Source organism: Vanellus vanellus (genome assembly GCF_965231255.1).
Source record: "Vanellus vanellus genome assembly, chromosome: 3".
NCBI lineage: Eukaryota > Metazoa > Chordata > Aves > Charadriiformes > Charadriidae > Vanellus > Vanellus vanellus.
Genome location: NC_138907.1, coordinates 104,947,452 through 104,971,529, shown reverse-complemented (window position 1 = coordinate 104,971,529; position 24,078 = coordinate 104,947,452). Strand labels below are relative to the sequence as shown.

The 24,078-nt window shown below is 34.8% G+C and overlaps 1 protein-coding gene across 1 annotated transcript in view; it reads right to left on the bottom strand.

Annotated features, from left to right (window-relative positions):
* Window positions 1–24,078, bottom strand: part of CSMD1 (CUB and Sushi multiple domains 1) — a gene marked incomplete at both ends in the record, with an annotated part of 1,228,645 nt that overhangs the window by 107,726 nt on the left and 1,096,841 nt on the right. The window contains 6 exons of the mRNA XM_082481062.1: window positions 1,501–1,647; window positions 5,809–5,997; window positions 13,879–13,992; window positions 14,147–14,227; window positions 16,555–16,700; window positions 18,784–18,961. Coding sequence (XP_082337188.1) covers window positions 1,501–1,647; window positions 5,809–5,997; window positions 13,879–13,992; window positions 14,147–14,227; window positions 16,555–16,700; window positions 18,784–18,961 — 855 coding nt within the window. The remainder of the gene's footprint in view (window positions 1–1,500; window positions 1,648–5,808; window positions 5,998–13,878; window positions 13,993–14,146; window positions 14,228–16,554; window positions 16,701–18,783; window positions 18,962–24,078) is intronic.

Below are 24,078 nucleotides of genomic sequence, written 5' to 3'. Positions count from 1 at the left end.
TAAGCCTCCTTAATAATTTGATACTTACAAAATAGATTTTAAATGAACTCTATTTTTGTGACACTGATAATACTTCCACACTCTAAATTCATGACAGAAGGCCCACTCCCTTCATTGCCACACATCTGAGTGTTATCACATGACAGATTCTCTTTGTCCCTTCTGCCACACTCTCAATTCATGTATTAGGTCCTGCAATTGCCTTTTCCCTATGAAAAACTAAATGAATTTCCAATATGCTTGAAAACAACTTCCCTTTCCCCCAACCCTCAGTTTCAGTTTGTCTGTAGTAGTACTCCAAAGGTTTCTCGCAAGGTGGAGATAATGCTTTTACTGTTTTGTTTTTTTTTTTCCCTGATTGCTCATAGTTCTGCTTATAGTTCTTAAGTCGCCAAAACAACGATCATTATTATGCTCTCAGCTCAGCCCTGATCTTCTGTTTCAGTAACAAGGTAAACTTCCCAGAGGTTAGACAGCCAGTGCATGGCTGGTACGGGAAAGGTGTGAGCTCTGTGAAAATCATCTCTCTAAATGGCATTCAGCATGAATAAATGGGGGATACCTGGTGCTTGATAAAACATTTTTCTAAAATATTCTTAGCATGCCTTTCTCCACTTAATTGATATTGACAATTAGTAGCCACCAAAATTAACACACACAACCTTTACATTGCTAATCAAGTCCAAACACAGAAAAAGCAAATGTTAACAACAGACAGTAATTATCACCTCTCTCTCTCACTGTTTACATCATGTAAATGATCCCTAAGCCAAGCCTTTTAGGAGCAATGTGACTGCAGATGTATGTGCGATAACATCTTAAATACGCTACTAACTGAGTAAGGGTCAGTATGTCTACACATAAGAGTATAACGCAGTATCGCAATACTGGTAACTTTTTTTTTTTTTCATAATAAGGGACATAATTTTAAACGCTGTTTAAATAGACCTTTTACATATTTTCATGTCACCACAACACCAGATTCACCTGCAGCATATTGAAGAAACAAGGGATACTTTTCCCCACCGTTTTCCATTCATTTGCACATAAAGAAGAGCACAGTAATGAGAGTTGTGAACTACAACTCAAGGAAATTGTAAACCTAATAATTTTGTACTGAATTGCAGGTGGGGTAGCGCACACCACTTCAGGATCAAAAATTCTCATTCTTGAGTACTTCTGTGTAAATCTAAGGGCTATGCCTCCCACTACATTTCAAAGGCCTTGCTCCAGGTCTGCTAAGACAATATATCAGGTTGAAGACAGAAGTATTCATTAGAGAAGTATTAATCTGGAGATCTTTGACAAGCTGGGAAAAAAACAGAAAGTACAAGTCCTGTGCTTTCCTTGAACTTGCAATAGAATGATGTCACATCCTCAAAATGTACATTATAATAAATTATCTTCGGAGAAAAAAAGGTTATATTACAAATCCTAATTTGATGCTAAATAGTATATGTAACAACAAAGTATAATTTAATGGAAATCATTAATAGTTACCTGAGTAACGGATCTTGAATCCTTTCTTGCTGGTTGCATGATCAGTTGACCAGCGGAGGTAGAGCTGATTCATTTTGCTTGTAAAGTTCAGTTGTCCAGTATGATTTCCACTTAAAGCAACCAGTAAAGGGCTTTGCCCAGACGATCCTTCAGAGATGAATAAAGAAATTATTGAAGTTTTAAAGTACCACTAGTTTATGTAATCCTTTCCATATTTTAACTCAGCTTTGAATGTGAATATACAAGGAAAGAATGGGAAGTAATGTGACACGTCGTTGCCAGAAGTAATGTGACACGTTGTTAACAGACCTCTATTTAAACTATCCATTCAGTTTTAGGTTTTCACTGGAGGGAACAATAAAAAAATATTGGTACAAACAAACTAGAATATAAAACAGTGAGTGTTTTTGCCATAAACACTGAAAAAATAGTGGATTTTTTAAAAAGTCATTTATATTTGGGACAATTACTTTGAATGAGATTACGTTTGTGCTCCTTGTCCTTTTATATCTAGTATTTATTTGAGCTCTTTTCCAACTAGTGAGTGGTAGCTAATTTATACATTCTTTGACATTGTACAGCTTGTATAATTTTAAACACCACCATATTACATAGTGAACACAGTAGCTAAAAAATGCTCTGTCCCATATAAGACCATCACAGTTTCACTGTGTAATAGACTTATGTACAAGTGCTATGAATTTACAATACATACTTTACTAGGACTCGGTTCTGTTAAAGGACAATGTGTTTATTACAGTATCATTTTAGTGTAAAAAAAATACACTCTTATGGTAAATACAGGATGTTGAAAAAATGTGTCGTGGCTCAAGACAGGTATCTTCAGCACAATAAAACCCTAGAAGCAGAAATAATGATTTGGGGGCTAACTATATAATTAAATAACATATATGCCAGAGAAAACAAAATAATCTGTAGATCAAACCAATCTCCAACTGAAAGCTTTCTAAAACAAATGGCATCTTCTTCCTCCATATTAAGGTTATGTTTTCTCCACCTGAGCTCCTCCCTTTCAACTTCTCACTACAACTTTTGCTCCACGTTTTTCAAGTTTAGGAAAGCCACGTTCAACCAACATTATCTTGGCCACAGCAGCTATTTCAAATAAAGAGGCTGCTTCATTCATTTATGCTGAGTTTGAGCAGCTGCAGCTTGATCAGCTCTTCTTATGTTGCATGAAAACACAAAAATAAAACTGAATCAAAAAATAAAAAAAATCGAATACAATTGTTGTCAGCCTTCTCCCTCTCCAACCCAATAAAAAAATAAGTATATTTTCTGATGAGAACATTTCAGGTTCCAAAGAAGCCACAGCAAACCATAAAGATTAAGACAACCTCCCAGTTCTTAGGAACTGCAGCTCAGTCATCATAATGACAATACTACAACGAAATAAGTATTACTAAATAAATTCTAAATACTAAATACATAATACAAAATAAGAACAAATAAGCATAGCTTTAGGCACAGGTTGCCCAGCATGTCCTCATCAAAATGCTTTGTGGCTTGTTTCGTTTTCATATTAGGGAGTTAGTGCATGATAACTGATGAGGAATGCTAAGGTCAACTTCTATTTTTGCCTAAAATAATGATTTAAAACATGAAAATTCATTTAGTCTCTCCATACTTCACCCTGGGCTTTGTTAAATCTGTTTAATACACTTTACTTGTTACAGAATGAATATGTTCTTTAGAAATTCTCAAATAAAGGGAACTACTACATGCAGAGATAGGAGTGTCTTCCCTTATTAGGGATCATGAATTAGCTTGCAGCACCACATGACACACTGCATTTTTTAGCTGTTGGGAGATCAGAGGAATGATTCGATGTATTTTAGTTTGCTTTGTTTTTCCTGAAGTTGAGTTTCAGTTTCTGTACCTTACCTAGCAGGCAGCTCTTCAGATGACATTCAGGAACGTCAGCAGCATGACTTAGACGCTCTTGAGTCTGATTTTTTTATTATTTCAGAGATTGTCTATATAAGGGAATAAACTCTCAACTTCTGGTGTGCTGACCTGTCATCTGAAGCTTTCCTAAAAGTTGACATTTCCGTCTATTTTCAGTGACAGAATTTTGTTGGTTTATTACAGGGAGAAAAAAAAAAAAATAATAGAAGAATATTTGCTGTATTAAATGAATGCTGTTCAGGGCAAGTAGCCTGAATACAGTCTTTTAAAGTTCAAAAGCCTTTAATAATTATATTCATGGTACATTTATGGCTTCTCTGGTTTAGAATACAGATGGGCTTTCTTAAGGGTCTGACTGGTAAGTGGGAACAACTAATGGGCTTATTGTTCCCAGCTGACCAGGGTGGCCTCATTGACTGGATGTTTATACGGATCATCATCTAGCTGCTGAAGCACCGTAATTTATAACATAGTCATTTAGCTGTAGTCACTGTTTTGGTTTGCATTCTGAAGCTGCTTTATAACAGTATCAGAGACCTATGCCTTAGCAAATACTATTTCTCTAAAAGTTGTCTTGACAATGCGTATACAGTTTCTGCATAAAGTTTGGTGACATATCTTTACCTCGTGTAGATAGATCAGTGCAGTTCTTCTAACTTAAATAAAGCTATTCTGTTTTGGACCACACAAGGTCCCAGGATATGACATATATTTATTGCAAAATGCAGTAATACAGGGAAATACCTAAGCTAGCTCTGAACGAGCTAATCTGAGTTATATCCATCAATGCAAAGAGTATAGCCACATCAGCATTGCCTTCTGCCCCAACAAACTCATCATGCTGAGATGTAGAACTAAGTAGCCGAGCAAAGCACATTCCTAATGTGGCCACAGGGACACAAAAAAGTATCTCTGCAAGACACTGCAATGTGCCATATTTAAATATCAACTTGTTGAGAGCTAGCTCAGGAATCTCTACATGGCACTCTATTGAGAGGTTATAAATATGCCATTATCTTTCTCATTTAAGTTTGCTGGTAGGTGGTAGAAAAAATGACCTCAGTAGAGCTGCACTAGAGATGAATTTGTAAGAATGTGATTTCATGTCGTGAAATGACAATGCTTAAAATTGTAGTAACTATGATAATTCTTCTCTCAGATCTATTATTGATAAACTGGTTTCATAAGATTTCAAGGTATAAGAAAGAAAACAAAAATCTCCATGAGGAACATTAAGCAGTTTCAACAGAATTTTTCAAAAGAAAACAAAGTGATCGGACCACTAGAAAAGTTCCAGGCACAGAAAATATTGTTTTGATGTTAAATACAAAATAGAGTGGAGGACAAGACAGTCTAAATGGATTTTTTCAGACTATTTTCTCCACTAACCTGTCAAGGACCAACACACACACTATAAAGAAAAAAAAAAGCTAATGAAAAGACATTTTTTTTAGAGAATGGAAATATTGTGGTTCTTTTCAGAATGTTGCTATCAAAAATTGAAAATATTTTAATCATTTTAAACATTAAAAATCTACTACTCAAGAAAAATACTTAAAGATACCTCGAAACATATGACCTTTTAATATTTTCCATGTTATGAAACTCCCATAGTGAATATTAATCAGTTCTATCGTAGTTATCATATATTCTTGGTTAATGAGGGAAGATATAATGGTCTCCAAATGAATAAAAATGTACTAAAGAACAATCAGGGACTAGTTATTCTCATCAGTCAATGAGAACAGAACAAGTGATAATAAGATCAGAATTCAGTGGGAAATAAGAATAGCCTGTTAATTACATAGGGCCCTTTGAGAAGTTGCTGCTATGAGTAACACTCTAGAAATTGCGTTTTTGTCATTTCTCTACTCTTTGTCCCAAAACAGATGGTCACGTTCTTTAACAGGAGTATGTTCAAACACAGTACAGCACTGGTTCTGCTATGCTATGGAGAAACTAGACTGAGTATTTAGCCTCAAATAATTTTATTAAATTGGACAAATGCAATTATACCCCCAAAATATTTCTCCCCAGAAATGATCCATTATAAAGCAGTATGGTAAGTTCTCCTTTCAGACATCTCCATACATTTCCTAGGAAACAGAAAACTATGACTTTCATAGGAGTGCTGCAGCTGCTACTGCTTCTCCTCTAACAATACCTAAGAAAATTTAAAAGCTTCTTTGTCTTGAATATACCTATAAAAACTTTCATTTGATAACAGATTTAGACTTAAGGCAAAAGTAATAAAAATACCACACTATTGTTTCAGTTTCAGATGTAACAACGAATTATGAAATCAACAATTGGAAATCAAGGCCCATTTGATCCGACATACTTTCTTTTGTGGTTAGATAGAATTTAAATCTCTCTTACCATCAAATACCTCCAACTCATCAAACTGCTTTTCACTTTGAAACATTTCTACAAAGATGGAGATGTTATATCCTGGATCAACCTTTATAGTCCAAGAACAGGTCTGAGAGTTGGGGTAGGTGCCTGGGTAACCTGGACTAAGGATCACTCCTGATGATTCTGTACGGATTTCATTTGCTGGACATTGTGCTAAAAAGGACACAACAAGAAGAACAACAAGAATAGCAATGAAATAAAATGTTTCTTTTCCATGAAAAATAAAAAAACCCACAGTATTTTATTTCAGAGATATGTACGCTTCACATTAAGTTTCCAAAATGAAAACTTGTTAAAATCGTATTCTAGATGGAAGGAACAATAAGGTTCGCTTTAGCACAAAAAGAAACAGGACCACCTCTATAAACCTTGCATTTATGAAACGAAATACTAATTATAGTAAAACATTCATCCAGAAATATGTCACAGTCCAAAGGGTTTACAGTCAAGGGATTCACATATGCTGGTGTGATCATTCACATAGGTGAGGTAAAAGTCCCTGTAAAACGTTTTATTTGGAACACTATTAGCTGTCTTCTATTTGAGTTCTTAAGAAAACACCCACCTTTAAGAATGAAGTCTGTTACATAAACATGAAAACGTATTGGAGCTTCTAGGCACACCAGATCATTTGAAAATATACATTTTGCACAGACAAAGGGTTTATTTGGATACAGAATACTCCAAGTCATCCAAGACCTTCTCAGCAACTGTTTTCCCTGTTATATAAACTCTGAACTAACACTTTACAGTTTCACGTGGTATTCACAGGTGTTTATGATCTCTGCATATAACAAGGAATCTACTATACTAAAATGCTGTAAATTTTATATCCTAAATGCTGTTTTGATTAATAAATTATTTTTTTGGTCACTGTTTTTCTTTAACATTTTGCCTCTCATGCAAGACTGATTTTTTTCATGTCTGTTTGCTGTTAAAGTCTGATACATTTTGTCCACAGTTACATAATATATGTGCATTTTAACAATGTTTTTTGCGTAAGATTCACAAATATATCTTGACAGAAATGCATTCCTGGAAACTGACTGGAACAGTACCCAAGTACTTGCATAAAATAAAGGTTATAGGAAAGGTGAAAAACATAACAACAGAGGAAAAATTATCAGGGGGAAAAATCTGTTACAGGGGAAAAAACACACATAACTATCAAAACCAAACATTAAAAACTGGACATTTCCCTTAGTTGGCCTTTTACAAACTTGGAGATGAAATTTAGGTTCAGTTGGAACCAAGAAGAATTTTGCTGTAAACTTCTGGAAAACAGTGTCAGGACTTTAGTTGTCCTCTGAGAGAAATTAAGCAGACTGGTCGAGAAGGAAATAATATCTTATAAAAGACCAGTCTTTACCTTCTTTTCCATACACTGGGGATATTTCTGAACCCTCCACCAGAAGCAGCAATGCAAATAAAATAGAAATTTTATCAATTAATTCACATATAAATTAACCATCACTTTCTGACATGGTGCATTGACCTTTACCTTTGAGAAGCTGTCTTATTCCTGTCCTTTCTCTAATAAATACAGTTTTCCAGACTTGTGTGGAAGTAAGAGAAAAGATACATGCCTGAGCTGGACGATACAACATTCCATTCACCATCCCAGATTCTTTAGAATATTTTAAATAGTGATACATTAAGTGAGAAAGATATGAGTTTCAAACTTACAAACTCATTTTCTGAGGACTACTAATTTCTTACTGGCACCAAAGTTTAGAAAAAAAAAAAGAACAAACAAACAAAAATCAAAACACATCTTTCCTGACTCTTTCAAAACTTCCCTAGATCTGACTTATAGGTTGAGCCTTCAGCACAATTTCTCTCAGCTGTGATTTTTTTATACTATATATTTTTTTTATACTATAGCATTAATTATAAATCACTTATGTAAAAGCCACTCTGATTATTTAGGGATATAAGGAGGGGATATAAAGCATGAAAAAGTAAAACCTACTTATTACTCATAACCTTTTGTTCTTCAGTCTGCTCTAATAGACTGGAGAATATGTAGCATTATCATGCCAGCAAATGCAGGAAGAAATACTAGATTTTAGAAGCCCTCACTTCCTCTCCTCCCCCTCATCATGTTTAGCTAAAAAATTTCTTCAGTCAGAGAGAAAAATATCAGCCTGTGAAAAGGAGAGATGTAATATGCGAGAATATACCATCAAGCAGGGAAAACAAGGTGTGGGCTGGGGAAAAAACAGCAAGCAAACATTTTTTCCCTGGCATATGTCCCTTTCTGCTATCATTTGACAGCACTGGCTGTAGCAGACGGTGTCTTTAAGAGGTAAAACTCTTTTTCATAGACGACTTCCTAAGAGAGGAAAGGCCTACAGGGTAATGGTACGTAAAGTAGTAAGGATCCTTTTGACAGTTTTAATTCAGGGATTGTCTCTTGAGATAGAAATGCCTGTAGCCAAATTACACCCAGGCATTTCACACAAGCTTCTGTGTAAGAATAGACAATTGCACATATTTAATGACAATAGCTTTTCTTTCTCATTATCTTAAAATGAAACACACTGTTACTTTGACTTCCTATATTCTTCAGAATAAGAGAAGAATAACTTGAGAAAATACAGTCAACAAGTGCTCTGACACCTGAATCTGCAGCAAGTACAAGTAAATCAGCAAAGTATCACAGAAAAAAAAATTGGGCAGAAGAAACATATTGTCAGATAAATAATAACTATTTTCCCTTAGTTAAATACATGAGACTCATGTGTGCTCATCAGTTATGAAGAGTAGCTGACATGACACAGTTCCACAACTTGCTTTACCCTGTTAGTATCCTTTGCTTATGCTACAAGTCTATTTTTAAGAAAATAAGATGTCTTTTCCTGATCAAATATCGGCTTCATTGGAGTATTTGTTTACTAAAGTTTACTAAAGCAAGTTGTGGATTGAGAGTTGGTCTTCAAAGTAGTAAATTACAAGTATCCTGGAGAAATGAGTAATGCTGTCAGACTTTTCACAGCAAGAGAGACACAGTGATTCTTTTCAACACTGGAAAACTATCACTTCTCTGCATAAACTATGCTTTAAGAAATGGCTACGATCAGCTAAAATGACAAAAAAGTAGTTGCAAAGAACACGACATTTGGAAGGAAGATATGGGACTGTAGCAAGTACCTCTGGAGTGCTTTTTAGTAAATATGCCATATGTAATATCTAACAGCAGAGATGGTAAGGTTACAACTGCCTTTTGGTTTTTTTCCTCAGCATCACAGGGAGTTATGGAAGTAACCATTGGTTAAATTAGTCATGAAACAAACTATTTACTGGTCATTCAGATTTGGGGCCTGCAAACAAAATCTGGATGTTACACAGATACAGTCCAGACAAAACTAAAGCCAGGTGATCTCATAAAATGCAAAGTGTGATGGTACATTCTTCCAGAAAAGTTTACAGTTGGCTTAATCTAAAAGGTTATTGTCACAGCCTTTTATATAGGTGCTCTTTCAGCTAAGTTCCCACAGGTATTATTTCCAAAGAGGTGCACTATAAGTATCTTTTAAAGAAAAGGCTGCATGAACTTGTATTTACTTACTGCAGTATATGAAGTTTTTGGAATCTGGGATGCAGAATTTTCAAGTAAGAACAAGATTCAAAATTATGGTTTGAGAAACCTGAGATCAGTTTACAGTGATCCATGGAAGTGTTGAGATATTCTTCACAAACTCAAAAAACTCACTGCAAGCATACGAAAGAAATGGAGCCAGGGAAGGAAATGCAGTGAAAAAAATAAAGGAAAATCACCAATCCAGAGAAGTGAAAATTGCTAGTTTCCTTTGGGAAAAAGAAACGTCATAGAATAGGAAGAAAGACAATCACACTCAAGAAAGCACAGACACCTTGACTGTGAGCATCTCAGAAACCTCTGAAAATGCTCCAGATGAGAACTGGCCATTGTAAGAATGGTCTCCAAAAAGAAAAAGAGAGAGGACTAGGAAATTGCAGTGAGGAAAAAAAAATATAAAAACCCCACAGAAATTACTTTTCTGCCTTTTTCTTTCACCTGCTTTGCTCTTAGATCATCTATTTTTTCTTGTAAAGGACATCAGAGACAAAAAGAGAAGCAGAAAAAAAGTCAAGGAGATAACTTGTTTGCTACGTTTGAAAAAATAACAACAAAAAAATCATTTTTTTTAACAAGCAGGTAAAAGTTATCAACAACAAAGAAAAACTGCTAATAGCTTTCTCATTCCTCATAGCTGATACTTAAGAAGGGACCTGAAAATAATTTATTTACCACAGGGGAAAATGTGCCTTTTGCAGATGTTTCCTCATGCCCTTCTCTCATAATTGAGGAAAAGTATGATGTTGCTTTGTAATTAAGAATATTTCTTTGGTAGGTGAATATTAAAAATCAACACTTAAAGGTCAGACAATTTCCTTGAACAAATCTTCACACGTATGTAACATAAGAAACAGATCAATGCAGGATTGCTGTAGGAATTCTTTCCTCTATATGTTCTATCCACTTTGAAGTGGACTTCAAAACTTTAGGAACAGAACAATTTCTGAAAGGAAGAAGTACTGTTTATGTGAACAAAATGCACCTCTGATACAAATCAGCGCAAATCGTAACGCAAAAGGTGAAAGTCAATATGGAATATTTTTCTGTGGTACCGAGACAAAAATAGCATCCTGTGAGGCATCCCTCAGCATATACTTAGGGCAGAAAAATCAAGTAAAAATGAAACTCTTATGTCTCTCTAGGCTGTAAATAGCTTAGTACCTCTCCTGTGCTAGAGCAGAAGTGGCCAAATCTCCTTAAACAGCAAGTTATAGCTCTAACTCTTGATACGACCGAGATTCACTTCCTATGGCTAAGAGTCATTGGACAAGAGGTCCTTTCAAACCTCAGCCATTCACAGGAGACGTATCACAGGGACTTACAAGAGGAACAGTTCTGGAGTAGTTCAGGGACATGGGAAGGCAGAGTGTATTGCTCCTTTGCAGTTTAGGAGGCTGGCTGCACCGTGGTGGTAGGTGGCAAATTGGCAATGTTCATCTCACCAGCCTTTGCTGGCTCTCTTTCTCCACCATAATGAATTACCCACCAACTTCCCCCCAGAGTAGCTTAGCTGCTGATTACATGACTTAATCTCTAGGATGGAAGCTGGACTCGAACATTTTACAAGAAAAAGTGAGATACTGAGACAGTGACACTGCTTCACCTTGCTCTATTAAAAAAAATAAAAAAAAGGCACATCCATTTTCCAATACCACTAAAACCTAATATTTATCAATTGAATATAAATAAACTCCACAGTGTTATTTTCTTGGTGTCATCCACACAACCGGTGAAACAAAAATCTGCAATTTGGACCCTTTTGTTCCATAATATTAGCTATATTACCTTTAGCATGGTATTCCAAAACAGAAAACTCCTAAATACAAAGTCACACAAATTGCTTCAGTTGAGGCACACGTATGCCACAGTGAATACTGTTCCTTTTTATTTGTCAATAAATTAACACACTAACATCACATTCTTCAGTACTATATTTGATACCTTCTGAACTCTCTTCTGTCACCGAAGTTACAAGGTGATTCAACTCCCTACACATTTAAAATTTTAGGAATTGATGTGAAGTTTACCAATCAAGAAAATCTGAGCTGCAAAACACAGAATTAGACACTTGAGCCCCAGAAAATATTTAATTATTATTTATTTATAAGTGTATCCCATGAATTTTAAAAGTAGCTATTGTAAAATTGTTTGGAATGATAACAGGAATAAATATTTAAAAAAATGCTTTAGGCATATTGGAGGATATAAACAATCTATTTTACATTCATTTTAATCATATCGTTGCACATGTAAATTGAGTACTGTTATTTGTTTGTTTGCATAAATTCATACATACAGGCAATGCTTACAGAGAAACAACAGCAAAACCAGTAAATAACAAAGATCTTTATGCTACACAGTCACGTGTAATTGAGTGTGGTGAGGCAGTGTCACAAGAAAAGTAATTCTGCAGGACAGCACAACACCCTCATCATATCCTAGTTTTGAGAAACAGATTACCTAACCTGGCTTTTGGAGGAAAATGATTTGGTTGTTTTGAGGAAGGCCTGACTAAGCTTTTTACTCTATTAACTCTAACATAACATTAACTCTAACATTATAACATTAACTCTAATGTTACCTCTGATGTCTCCATCTTTGTTTTCTCTTTTTATTCATAAATACCATCACCACACTACACAATATTATCACACCACCTCTCTAATTTACATGTTTTGAGAAGCCAGATGAGAGATCTCTACCTTTTACGGGATGCCAATTAGCTGTTTTACTAGTATGTCAATTTTTGTGACCAATGCATTTCTTGCTGTTGCAATGCTTTTCATGCTTTAGTTTACATCCCTATGTTTCCCTAACAGCAATTAAAAAAGGAAAGAAATTTGTAGCAAGAGGATATAAGGATAGGATGAGAGCAGATGGTCCCAGTGTGTAAACACAAATCACAAATGGTCAACTATTGGTAAACATAAATTAATGCACAATGAGAGCGTGTTCTGTAGGGTGCCGGGGGCTCTGCACATTAGAAAATACCTGGCAAGTTATCATGGTACTAAGTATTATGAGAAAGTCTGTCCTCGGACAGACGACACAGGTAGGGAAAGGGAGCTGTAAGAAAAGTATGGTGTGGTGCAATTACAGCTGCTCTGCAGGTCATTCATTCAGGACAACGTAGAAGTGGTAACTGAGACTGATTTTTCTTGCCTGTCAGATATGTCATCATACTTGTATATAGAATCCTAGGAATATAAATATATATTTATTGCCTACTACAACATAGTGGCACAGCTCAGGAGAATAAAAAAGTTTTCTAGCATCTTTAAAAAATATGAAGCTGATCCAAATAAGGACAATGTAAACAATTATAAACTACAGGTAAAATGCAGAAATATAAGAAGGCAGTCCAAAAATTAGTTTGGAATACAATACGCAAATTACATAGCAAGTAGCCATTTTTAACAAGTCTATCTGGATGAAAGAGTATTGTATAAATGCAGTTCTATACTGCATCACCTCAAAAGAAATAGAGTAGAGTCAGAAAAGTTATAGAGAAGGATGAAAGGAATTATTAAAGGTATGATATATCTTCTGGTCTACAGAATCATGCCATAAATATGGTGAATAGAGAACAATTTGTTATTGTTTCTTCCCACACAAGAACTAGAGGGTATGAAGTGAAAACAGTAGGTGCCAATTTGAAAGCAAAGAAATGGGGAAACATCTTCACATATTACATAAATAAATTGTGCAACTTCTTGCACAAAACTTTTGGATTTAAAGCATCCACATTGTTCAAAATGGCACTGAATAAATCCACTTAAGAAATAGCTCTACAAGTTTCAAAATACAAAGAACATTGCTAGTTTAAGAGTGGATTAGCTATAGCAGGTTGGAGGCCTTAATTAACTGCATTCTTGCAATGAACTTATGTTCTTCGCTAGAAAATCATTATTGGCCATTGCCAGAGATGGAACATTTGGTCTGGTATATGGGATTTTTGATCTGATCCAGAAATTTAAATTTGCCATATATTACTTCAGAACACATTTTTCATGTGACTCTGTCATATAATGTCACCATATTTGCAAAAGCAGAGAGAATAATTTCTTATTTTATTTTGAAAGCTTAATTTAAATACATATTTTTAAAACTCTTCAGGGGTGAAAAGAAATCTTTGGTTTGATATGAAACAATGTTAAAAAATTTAAATGAATTTTAGAAATCAGTGTTTCATTAATGGTATAGTTAAATAGTTAAAGCCACTCGTCTTTTGATTCTAAAGAATTAAATGTCTGCACAAAAATTTTAGGGACCAATTTAAAAATGTATACACCTCTTAGATATCAAAGAAATAAATGGAAACTTTTCTTTTAAACATTATTGAAATACAAGGCCCAAAAATTTGATGCTTAATGTATAGGCAGATAAGAAGGATGCAAGTTAGTGATATGCAGACAATGCAAACATATATTTACCTTCACAAAATGGAGAGGATCCTTCAAACTGCAGCTGTGCATTCAGTTTGCAGGTTAATATATCTTGTCCAACAAGGGTGAAACCAGGATGGCACCTGTACTTCACAAAATCTCCTGAAAAAGTTATTGACAAAAATGTTAAACCCCCAAAAAACCTCAAGCAGAAGTATACCAATATGTCAGGTGGAAGATGAAATACATTAATAGTTTAGTTTAATTAGAATTCAAGTGAAAACATAAGAAAGAAAAGGAGATACTATTTTTTCACCTATTTCAAAGTCATCATCTTCTGTAAACAAATCTGCATGTGGAACTGTGGGTGGAGGCTGGCACTTCTTCAACTGATAAGCTGCAAATTTAAGTGAAAAAAGATTAAATACTGTTGTGCTAAGAATTATTTTACAGAAAATTCATTTCCTATTCACGCTTCCCAAATTACCAAAGCTGTACTGAAACTCATGGTCTCTCAGTTACAACATTTTCCAAGTTAAATGTCGTGACATTACATATTATCTAAAAAAATAATTTTTTTCAGCAGTATAGATAGCATACTACACTGCCTAGATAGTTATAGATCCATTGTAGAACTAGATAGAGTTGTGATGTTTATGAGGAGATTTTTGAAGCTAAGAGGCTTCTGTTTCATGTGGTTGCCTTTGCATCATGTGATAGGGCTAGTGGTTACAAATCACAGATTACTTAGAATCTGTAATTACCTGTCACATACCTGGCATGTCATATTCATTATTAATTTAAGCATACTTGGAGTTAATCTTTCTCAGGATACAGGTATATGGATTTAGTTTAAGAAGAAACAGCAATAACAAAAGAATATATAATAAAAATTACAACTAATTATCATTATTCTTATATAAATTAAACCCCCAAAACCGAAACACAATGCCTTTTAAAAAAAAAGTCTTCTCTTCTTTTCAAATCAGTTTCAATAAATTGTGAGCAATCTCACAAGGAAGGTTACCCGTACAATGACACAATGACTGACGTGTTTCTAAAATGGAGTAGAATACCTACAACAGCTGAAGAAGCCATTCTGGATAAAAAATCCAAAACAGAGATTTAAGATTGTGATCAGAGTGCATATACTATAGAAAAACTCTCCTCTTCATGGAACTAAATCACAGTCAAGAATATATATTCTCCTGGAAACTTGATAGTCTGATCCACTTGATGTCTTTGAGAAGTTAAAGAAACACAAAACATTGAGAATCAGCCCTTATCTTCCACATAAGCTTCTATAACTCATCACTGTAAAAAAAATTTATAAGGATAAAAAGCAACCATGGGAGTTTTTCCTCCACAGAGAGTTTCAGGATTTTTTCATCCACAGAGAGCTTCCGAGGACAGGGAGGAGAAAGCATATGTGTTTTCCTGTGTACTTATGTATTTGTATTGTGTTTCTGCATGTCAATTACATGCACACACATGTAATTATTATATATACCTAAAAGCACCATTTTTTCTGGAGAACACCTGAGAAAAAAAGCTTTGCAACCTGCTTAGACACTTGCAACAGCAAGTATCTAAACAATAGACACTAAGCAGGTTTCCAGCAACAATATTTTCCAAGAACTTAAAATTGTACTTATATGCATATCCAGTAAGGCCCTTGACTTCACCTAAGATACCTATCTCCCAGAGTTTGTGGGCTCAGAAAATGGGAATCCCTTCAACAGATTCATTCATTTTTTTCCTAGCTAGACTAATACACGACATGCTGTGATAGAGTACGTATCTTGCCTTTTTACCATCTGAAGATATCAACACCGAAATACTGACTTCATGCTTATCTACCTTCAACTTAAGGCTGGAAAGTGCTTTCACTGACCGGTCCCTGCAGTCTGTTTCTCAAGCACTATCTTGTTATGTAGGAGCTATATGTTCGCCCCACGATGACTAAAGCCAGGTACTTTAGTTTTTGCTTCTCAGATAAACGCTTTAGATTATGATGCATTGTGCCCTTCTTTTAGGAGAAAACCACAGACAAGAAAAACTTTTCCGACTCTGAGTACTAGCTTCGTAAAGACTTCCCCATGCAAATAGATACCTTCAGGTACTCTCTTTCTGTGGCATTTCCTACTGCCCTTGTGAATTAATTCACCCTATCTTTTTGAATTACAATCCAGAAAGTTAACAATCTCCCATTCAATACACATAATTTGGGTGAATTAGAACTAGAACTAGAATTCCGCATTTCACTTCTGAATTAGATGCCTATTTTGCATCTCCTGTAGACTTGACTGTAACTTTGAACAAAGTATTTTGCTGGATATCAGACTTAAAGTCAACCTTTCCACATCATCCCATCAAAATTTCTGACCATGGGCCCCAGGATTAGTCAGCTGGTGAAGAATTTTATTACAGAATGCTAAAAGTAAGTTAACTAATAAATAGGCCAAAATAAATCAAAAAGTAGAAGCTCGATATTAGATATCTGACCATTAAAGATAGAACATAGTTTATTCAAAGATACAAATGAACATTCTTCAGAGTTTTTAATGCATGATTTCAAAAACTAATTTGTACTGTTATTTAAAAAAAGCAGCAAACCCATGAATTTCTTTAAGAGCATCCAGTACATCACGAAGTTAAGAAATGTTTTTAAAATTCATTAATTAATTGTAGTAATTAGATGTTAATGATATAAAGCAAACTGACCATGAAAATTGAGGACAAAGAATCCTCCCGTTGAAAAATCACTGTGAAATTTGAGGAGGACTTGATTGGTGGAACTGTAAGCTGTTTCCAGAGCTGTGTTCCCACTGAAAACTCCCAGCTGAGGCGAATTATGGTCAGGACCATCCCTGCAACCGGAAACAAAAAAAATCAGCTGAATAAGTACAGCACTTAACTTTTAAATTACCAGTCTCTTTTCTCTGGAGAGCAGCTTAAATTTTTGTAAAAAATGGTTTTCCTAATGATTCAAAATGAGTTTATTTTCTTTTTATTTCTAGCAACACAGAATACTCTTTCTAACTTCAAAGTCTAATATTTTTTGAGATACCAGGAGTACTTTACAAGAACTTTTATATTTCCATGCGCAAGAAATTTATTGGCTGACTGAAACTTTCACAGTCTGTTCCTGCCAAAAATTCTCACGTACACAACAGCTGAAAAAAACCCACCCCAAACTAGAAAACTCTTGTAATCCTATCATACTTCTAACATTCTTGACCCAGGTCCTGCATGTCCTTACTCATGACTAACACAAACAGAGATGTGGAAATTGCAAGTCAGTCTTGCCATTTAAATTCATTCCAAAAACTCAAAGATATTTCCTAAGGAGAAAAAAAAAATGGAAATTAATGGAAAAAAAATGTTTTGTATTTCTGAACAGTAGGATAGACATCCAAAGAGAAATATACTCCAATAACATCAGGATGCATTCATTTTCAGTGTCATCATGTAGAACATTCAGGCCTGAACAGCAGAATAACTAAACAACCCCCCTTGCTTTTATGACTGAAGTATTTTTTGAACTCTGTAACATTTATTTCTGGTCTTTTTGTATATTACATGTAATGATTCTAAACTGAATAAAAAGGCTTTTTTGATATGTATTTTAGAAGGCTGGATATTATCTAGAAGCTCTCTGAAAGCTGTTAGCTTTTGACTTTTCACTGTCTTTAAATCAAAGGGATATTTGTTCACCTCAGTTGCATTGTTGAAAAGCCAAGCATTCTTGTCTGTCTCAATCTTATCAAGATAATCTGTTAATAGAAAGAAAAGGTCCACCATATGGACAAATTCTACTTCAAGTTTTAAAAGAAGGCACACCATGTATATAATTTGTACATACAACCTGTATTTTTAAAAAGGTAATTTAAATTAATTCTTTTTCTCTTGTACAGTTTTTCAGGATTATTCAGACTTCCAATTTCTACTGTGGTATTAGTGACAACAAGAGAAAATAAACTATAGGTGACATGGCATAAAAATGTATTTTCTTCTTCTTTCTGCCTTGAATACAAAAGTGAAAGTAATAAATATTGAATAGGAACTCTACAATTTAATTAGGTTTTCATTTTAAAATTCTGATTCTCAGGGGGAAAAAGGGCAAAAAAACCCAAACTTTGATATTAAGATTTGACTTTTCTTACAGAAGTGAATGGCATATACATGAATGACTTAAACAAAATTACGCTAAACAGCCTCCTCACAGTAAATTCAGGAGCTGATACTTCAGAAAAGAAGTGTAAAGAAAGCACGCTTGTGATTCACGGGCAATTGGGAACTGAGAGAAATAAGCTGTAAAGCAGTTATTGAAAAATATAAGAATTCAGGAATTCAGCGCATACTTAAGCAAAAAGAGAAGTCACTGATACAAGTAGATCTTTACCAGGGAAGGCTTTTAAGTTAACGTGCCAGAGAGGACAACCTATAACGCATTTTAAGACTTGGATTTATAAGTAATGCAAATACCTGAGGTAGCCAAACTGTTCATAAACAGTTATGCATCTCTATAAACTGACTGGATTTTCCCTGTATTATATGAACTTTAGTATTGTTGTCTGGAAAAAAACTCACCCCAGACAGCAATAGGTACAGAAATAGTGGATTAGCTGGGAGATGGGAGCAGCTGACTCACGCAGGAGTGGATTATTACATCACTTTGACTGCACATGGCCTCACTTAGAAAACAGAGAACTCAAAGGTGATCTGATTGACAACTGATTTTGAGTTTCAGAGTACTTTTGGAACAAGATTCTTAAAGAGTTCATACAGTGTTACGACAATTTTTCATATTATCATAGAATTTGTTTTATGCTGATCTTCAGCACATCTGACAACCTAAAGAGCAATACTAAGCAAAAGCTGTAGCTTGGGACAGTGAAATCTGATAAATCAATCAGAAAAAAATCACTTTTGTTTTCAAAAATTGCATACCAAACTGCAATGTAGTCATTCACGGGTTCAGTTTGGAGTAAAGTAAAGTTGATATAAATCCCATGGCCTGGAGGTACGATAATTAACCAAGTACAGTCCTTGGAATTTGGGTATTCATCTGGAAATCCTGGGGAATAAACTGTACCATTCTGAGCAGTTACATTATAGCCACAGGGAGCTGAAAAGAAAACAAATGAAAAATTAGTAGGATAAATATACTTTTTTACATTACAAATGGAATATCGAAATGCTCCCAAATTCTAAAAGCTCCGCAGGACAAGACAATCTAGATCTTAAAGACAGCATTTTTCCTTGGTTGATTGCTCCTCAGAGACAGAAAGTATTGATATTTCTAAGAAAGAATTTATCCTGATATCTTTCAGATTTTATTTTTTTTAAATCCATCAAAATCTACTGGGAATATTGTTTTTACACAGAATTCTTGAAACTAAGTTAGCACACATTCAAAAAGGGGCAGCTTTTCCTTGCATTCAAGATTAAGAAACATATAAACAAGCAAACAAAACTTGCATGTTTCCATACAACTGAACCCTAACTGAACTGGAATACAATCCTGAAAAAAAAAAGAAAAAACACTGATTGTTCTTTTACTACCCCAAATACCATTACACTTTATTTCTCTCATTTTTTAGCCATGTCTAATGGTAGTTCAATGGCAGTTTGTATGCTGATTATTTTTATCACAAATAAAATGAAGATAGAGACACAAATTAGCACACACTTGCTGAATGAAATCTGTAGGCAAATTAATGACACAAAAAGGCGGTTGATTTAATTCAAGGGTAGTAAATATGTAATAATGTGCTCTTTTTTGCATCTCAGTTTTGGGGAATTGACTGATTATTGGTGCGAGCATGAATCTGAGTAGACATATGGCCATTGGTGTAAACCAATGAGTCTCACTCATTAGAGTGAGACCTCAATCTCATCTGTGGGCACTCAGTCTAGCTCTGGAACTTTTCTCATTAGCTCTTACCTAATATTAGCTAATATTATTGTCAGAGTTCCTATGACAATCATGCAGACCCTCTTCATTTGTTTTCCACCTCTCAACAAGTGATGGAAAAGGAAAAGGAAAAGGGAAAGGGAAAAGGCAATAGGCAAAAGGAAAAAGGGAAGAAGGAGTGATAAATGCAGAAGGATGTCACATTTTCTGTATGGTTTAAAGCTGATATACCATTGGGTAGAAGGATCATCTAGCTAGTTGAAAAGTAGCCCTTTTTGGAGGAATCCTTTTAATAATCACTGGAGTTGTAGGACAGGATAAGGAGGCTTTAACCGCTTCACTTTCTTCATCCATACCAGTACTAGCTAGTAGGATGCATTTAGCACATCTTCCCATCTTAGAAAAGATGGGCATCTGTTCCTGAACTACAACCCTTTAGTGCCCAACAAAGGAAATGAGCTAAGGGAAATTAAGAGTTGGTTCTATCTGTTTGATTCCTGGTTGCATGTACCGGCCAAGGGCAGCTGGCAATGTCTAGCAGCTCTGTTGGTTCTATGATGAAAATGTAACTTGAGCCCATTTTTTACTGTTCCCTAATCCCCTACATCTATGCCATGCTCAGATGGCCAAGTTTCAGAAATCTAGCCTGTTCTCTCCACAGTACTCAATATTTACAACTAAAAGACTGCTTTGACAAATATGCTTACTACATTGAAATACACATCCTGACACTAATAGAGTGACAAGTGGAAAATCCTATAAGTTCTAGTTAAGATATAGGATTTTTCTGATAAAAGTTTTACACTTAAACCTATTTTGAGTTGTTTATATTTTTTACAGATTTATTAATATTGTCAATCATTGCATACATCTTTTATTTTGCCTTCATTATTCTCTAATACTCTACAAAGAATGCAGATTGATCGTATCTCAGTAAAGATAATCTAATTCCACTGATATCCTTGTTAGCCATGACAGATCAACAAATTATCTCTTGGAAAAAAAAAAGTGTCACAGATAACAAAACTCTAATAGAATAAGCAATAAACACAGCTGATACTAGGCTTTCTCCAAAGATACTTAAAAATCACAGGAGACAGAAAATTAAACAGAAATAACAGGCTATATTTCACACATGACAAAAATAGCCTTAGTTTCAATAAACAAATCACTCTAAATTAATGAATTTGTTATATTGCACTTTGAATGACAGGTATGAAGAAACACAGATTTTTGAAATGGAAAAGCATATAATCAAGTCTTCTAAACTTTCAAATGCTGACCAGACCACATGCTGATTTACAAATGCATGACTACCCTACTATGTGCTCCTGTGTCTAATGCATAGCTAATTCTAGTTACAACATTGCGCATGGAAGGCCAGTAAACATTTTTAAAAATCCACGCAAAAGAGCCTGAACCTAGTTAGTATTTATTGACAACTACATGTGTTATGCAAAGAGATATGGCGTACCATTAGCACAGCCTTATTTCACAGGAGTGAAGTCTTAGAGCATGGCTACATGACAAGCTTCTACTATGATCTCATGAGCAGAAATTAATCTAATTTTCTCCCACCTACAGATTAAGCTCTTCAATGTATCTCAAATCACCTGCTGCACAGTGAAGAATAGGATTTAGAACGGGGATGGCTTCCAAAAGCATGCATATCTTTGCTCTGTTCAATGGTCCTCCCATGCCAAACTACAGTTCTGAATCTGTGAGTTCCACTCATCTGCTCTCTGTTCAACACGCCTTTACTAGAATCTGGTTATAACTATTTAACCCCATTGTTGTATGAGTGTCCACAACTATTCACGGTGTACGTATATACCAAGCCCTGCTTGGTGTAACTGTTTGGCTTAGAGAAGTAGGGATGGCTGACTTCAAGTAGCATGACCTAAAATGAAGCAGTGAAAATCTGTATGGGGATGAAAATACCTTGAAAAGGCTCGTGAGTACAGGGAGCATTACATGGTGTAGAGAAGCTCATATAGTGAAAGTTCATATTATAAACCTGAAGCTCATCTAGCCCAAGGGCAACAATGTCAGTCATGTACTTGGGGATGTCCATCTTCCGCCCCATGATAGAAGGAGTTTAGCTATGTCATCCTTTCATTACAGACCATAAAGCAAACAAATCGGTCTTCTGAATGGGAATAGAACTGTGTAGACCAGAGGCTTGGTTTACTAGCTTAACGTAGACAACTGAATTACCTAACGGGTGCTAGACAGCCATACACCACAGATCTGCCTTCCCAGGTTCAAATGTTTATAAAAAACAGAACTATCAAGAGCTACCTAGTCTAATTGTTCTTATCTTCCCCCAGGTCCTAGGACTTTCTCCAATTAATTAAATTGGGAATTCATAGTATATCTTTGGTCTCACTAGGAAAAACTAACATACTAAAATTTGGTAACAGTACATCAGGTGGCTAAAAATATCAAACTATGATTTTACAGAAAACAGAAATGGGGCATTTTTTAATGCCAGTAGACAAACAAAATATGCTGCTTCATGTTTTTGAGAGAGACCTTCACTTTGATAACTCCCTTATTCCATATGAGAAGCATGAAAGGGTACTAACATTTCTCTGTTACTACTATGAATCCAATAAAATCATGAAATACAGAAAAAATGTGGAAAGGATAAAAAACCCTTAACAAGTAAAACCTTAGCCATGTAGTCCAGTAAGTATAATGGCACACTGCTAATAACAAGCCACAGACTTTGTGTTAAGCTAACAAAACAGGCCATGGAGTCTGTCAGTTCTTTTCTGGACTTGTTCTGGCAGCCTGAAGACTTGTTTCAACTTATAATGTCAGTTATCTGATGAACAGGTAACTACTCACTACTTCATTTTAGTTTGTACAGCTGTGTGATGCAACACAACATTTTATATATATATATAATTGTGAATAAAAGATAGTGATAACAAATAGGTTTTCTGTATAGAATGAACCACTTGAAGCCCTTCTCCCAGACTGAGACCATTGACCTTAAGTCCATATAGGCTCTGGAAGAGTGAGAGGACGTCAGAGAAAGGGGTAGATATTGGATATTTGTCTGTATATCATTCTAGCATTACCTAATTTTAAATATTAGTATCACTGTAACTGGGCTAATAATTATTAGTCAATAATGAATAATAATTATTAGTCCAGTTAATAATATAATAATTATTATTTCCTTAACCTAGGGAAGGGAAGAAAGGAAGAAAGGAAGAAAGGAAGAAAGGAAGAAAGGAAGAAAGGAAGAAAGGAAGAAAGGAAGAAAGGAAGAAAGGAAGAAAGGAAGAAAGGAAGAAAGGAAGAAAGGAAGAAAGGAAGAAAGGAAGAAAGGAAGGAGTCTATGATCTATATAAAAACAAAAAGTGTTGAACTTTGAAATTAGGGGCCTAGGTTCATAAAAACACTTTAAAGATTCTGCCTGAACATAAAATTTCACAAGCTTTGGAAGGGTCTTACTGAAGTTTTAATGCTTAAGTGCTGTAATGCTAGCTAGCAAAGACACTCTGTGTAGCTTCTTCTGTTGCTTTGATTCAGGAAAATAAATTAACTCCTACAGATGTTCCAAAACCAGAGAAATCCCACACAGTATTTATTTGATTAGGAAAAGATGAAGCAGCTTATTGAACATGAAGGAGAGCCTTTAATTGCATGACTTAAAAAAACAGAGAGCTTTATTACAGGCCTCGATAACGAAACAGAATGCCTTGTGATATTGATTCCATTTCTTATCAAGTGAGGAGGCTAGAAGATTATTTCTCAAAGGTGAATGACATAATGGTTACCTTTCTTATCCATCCTCTCAGTTTAACTTTAATTTATACAATTTATTCTTCTAATTTCTGATTTACCACTACAAAAAGAATCCTAAAATTACATGCTGTAAAAGATCAACATTTTAAGTTAAATGCTCCATGTTTATCTTTTGAAAATATCAGTACTATTACTCCGAATGCCAACAATTTAATAATAAAAAATGTAAAAAAAAGAATGAAATATAGCTAGAAAAATCCCTAATGCTAACACTATAACATTCAGTGAGCCCATAAAAAATACAGTGTGAAAATAATTTTCAAAGAGAACAGTTTATAACTTGCCTAGAAATCTAAGAATCTAGATTTCTAAGAACACTTGCAAAACAACATGTTTTCCCATTGATAAACATTTCAAATGTTTATCAGAAATTAATGTTTGTTAAAATTCATTTTAATTAGTAACCTAAAAGGATATAGGGAGAACATGGATTTGGTATCTTCAATGTCTTTATTCTAGGAGTGCAAAAAGTGTAGGTTAACCTTAATGGGAAGACCATACACTCT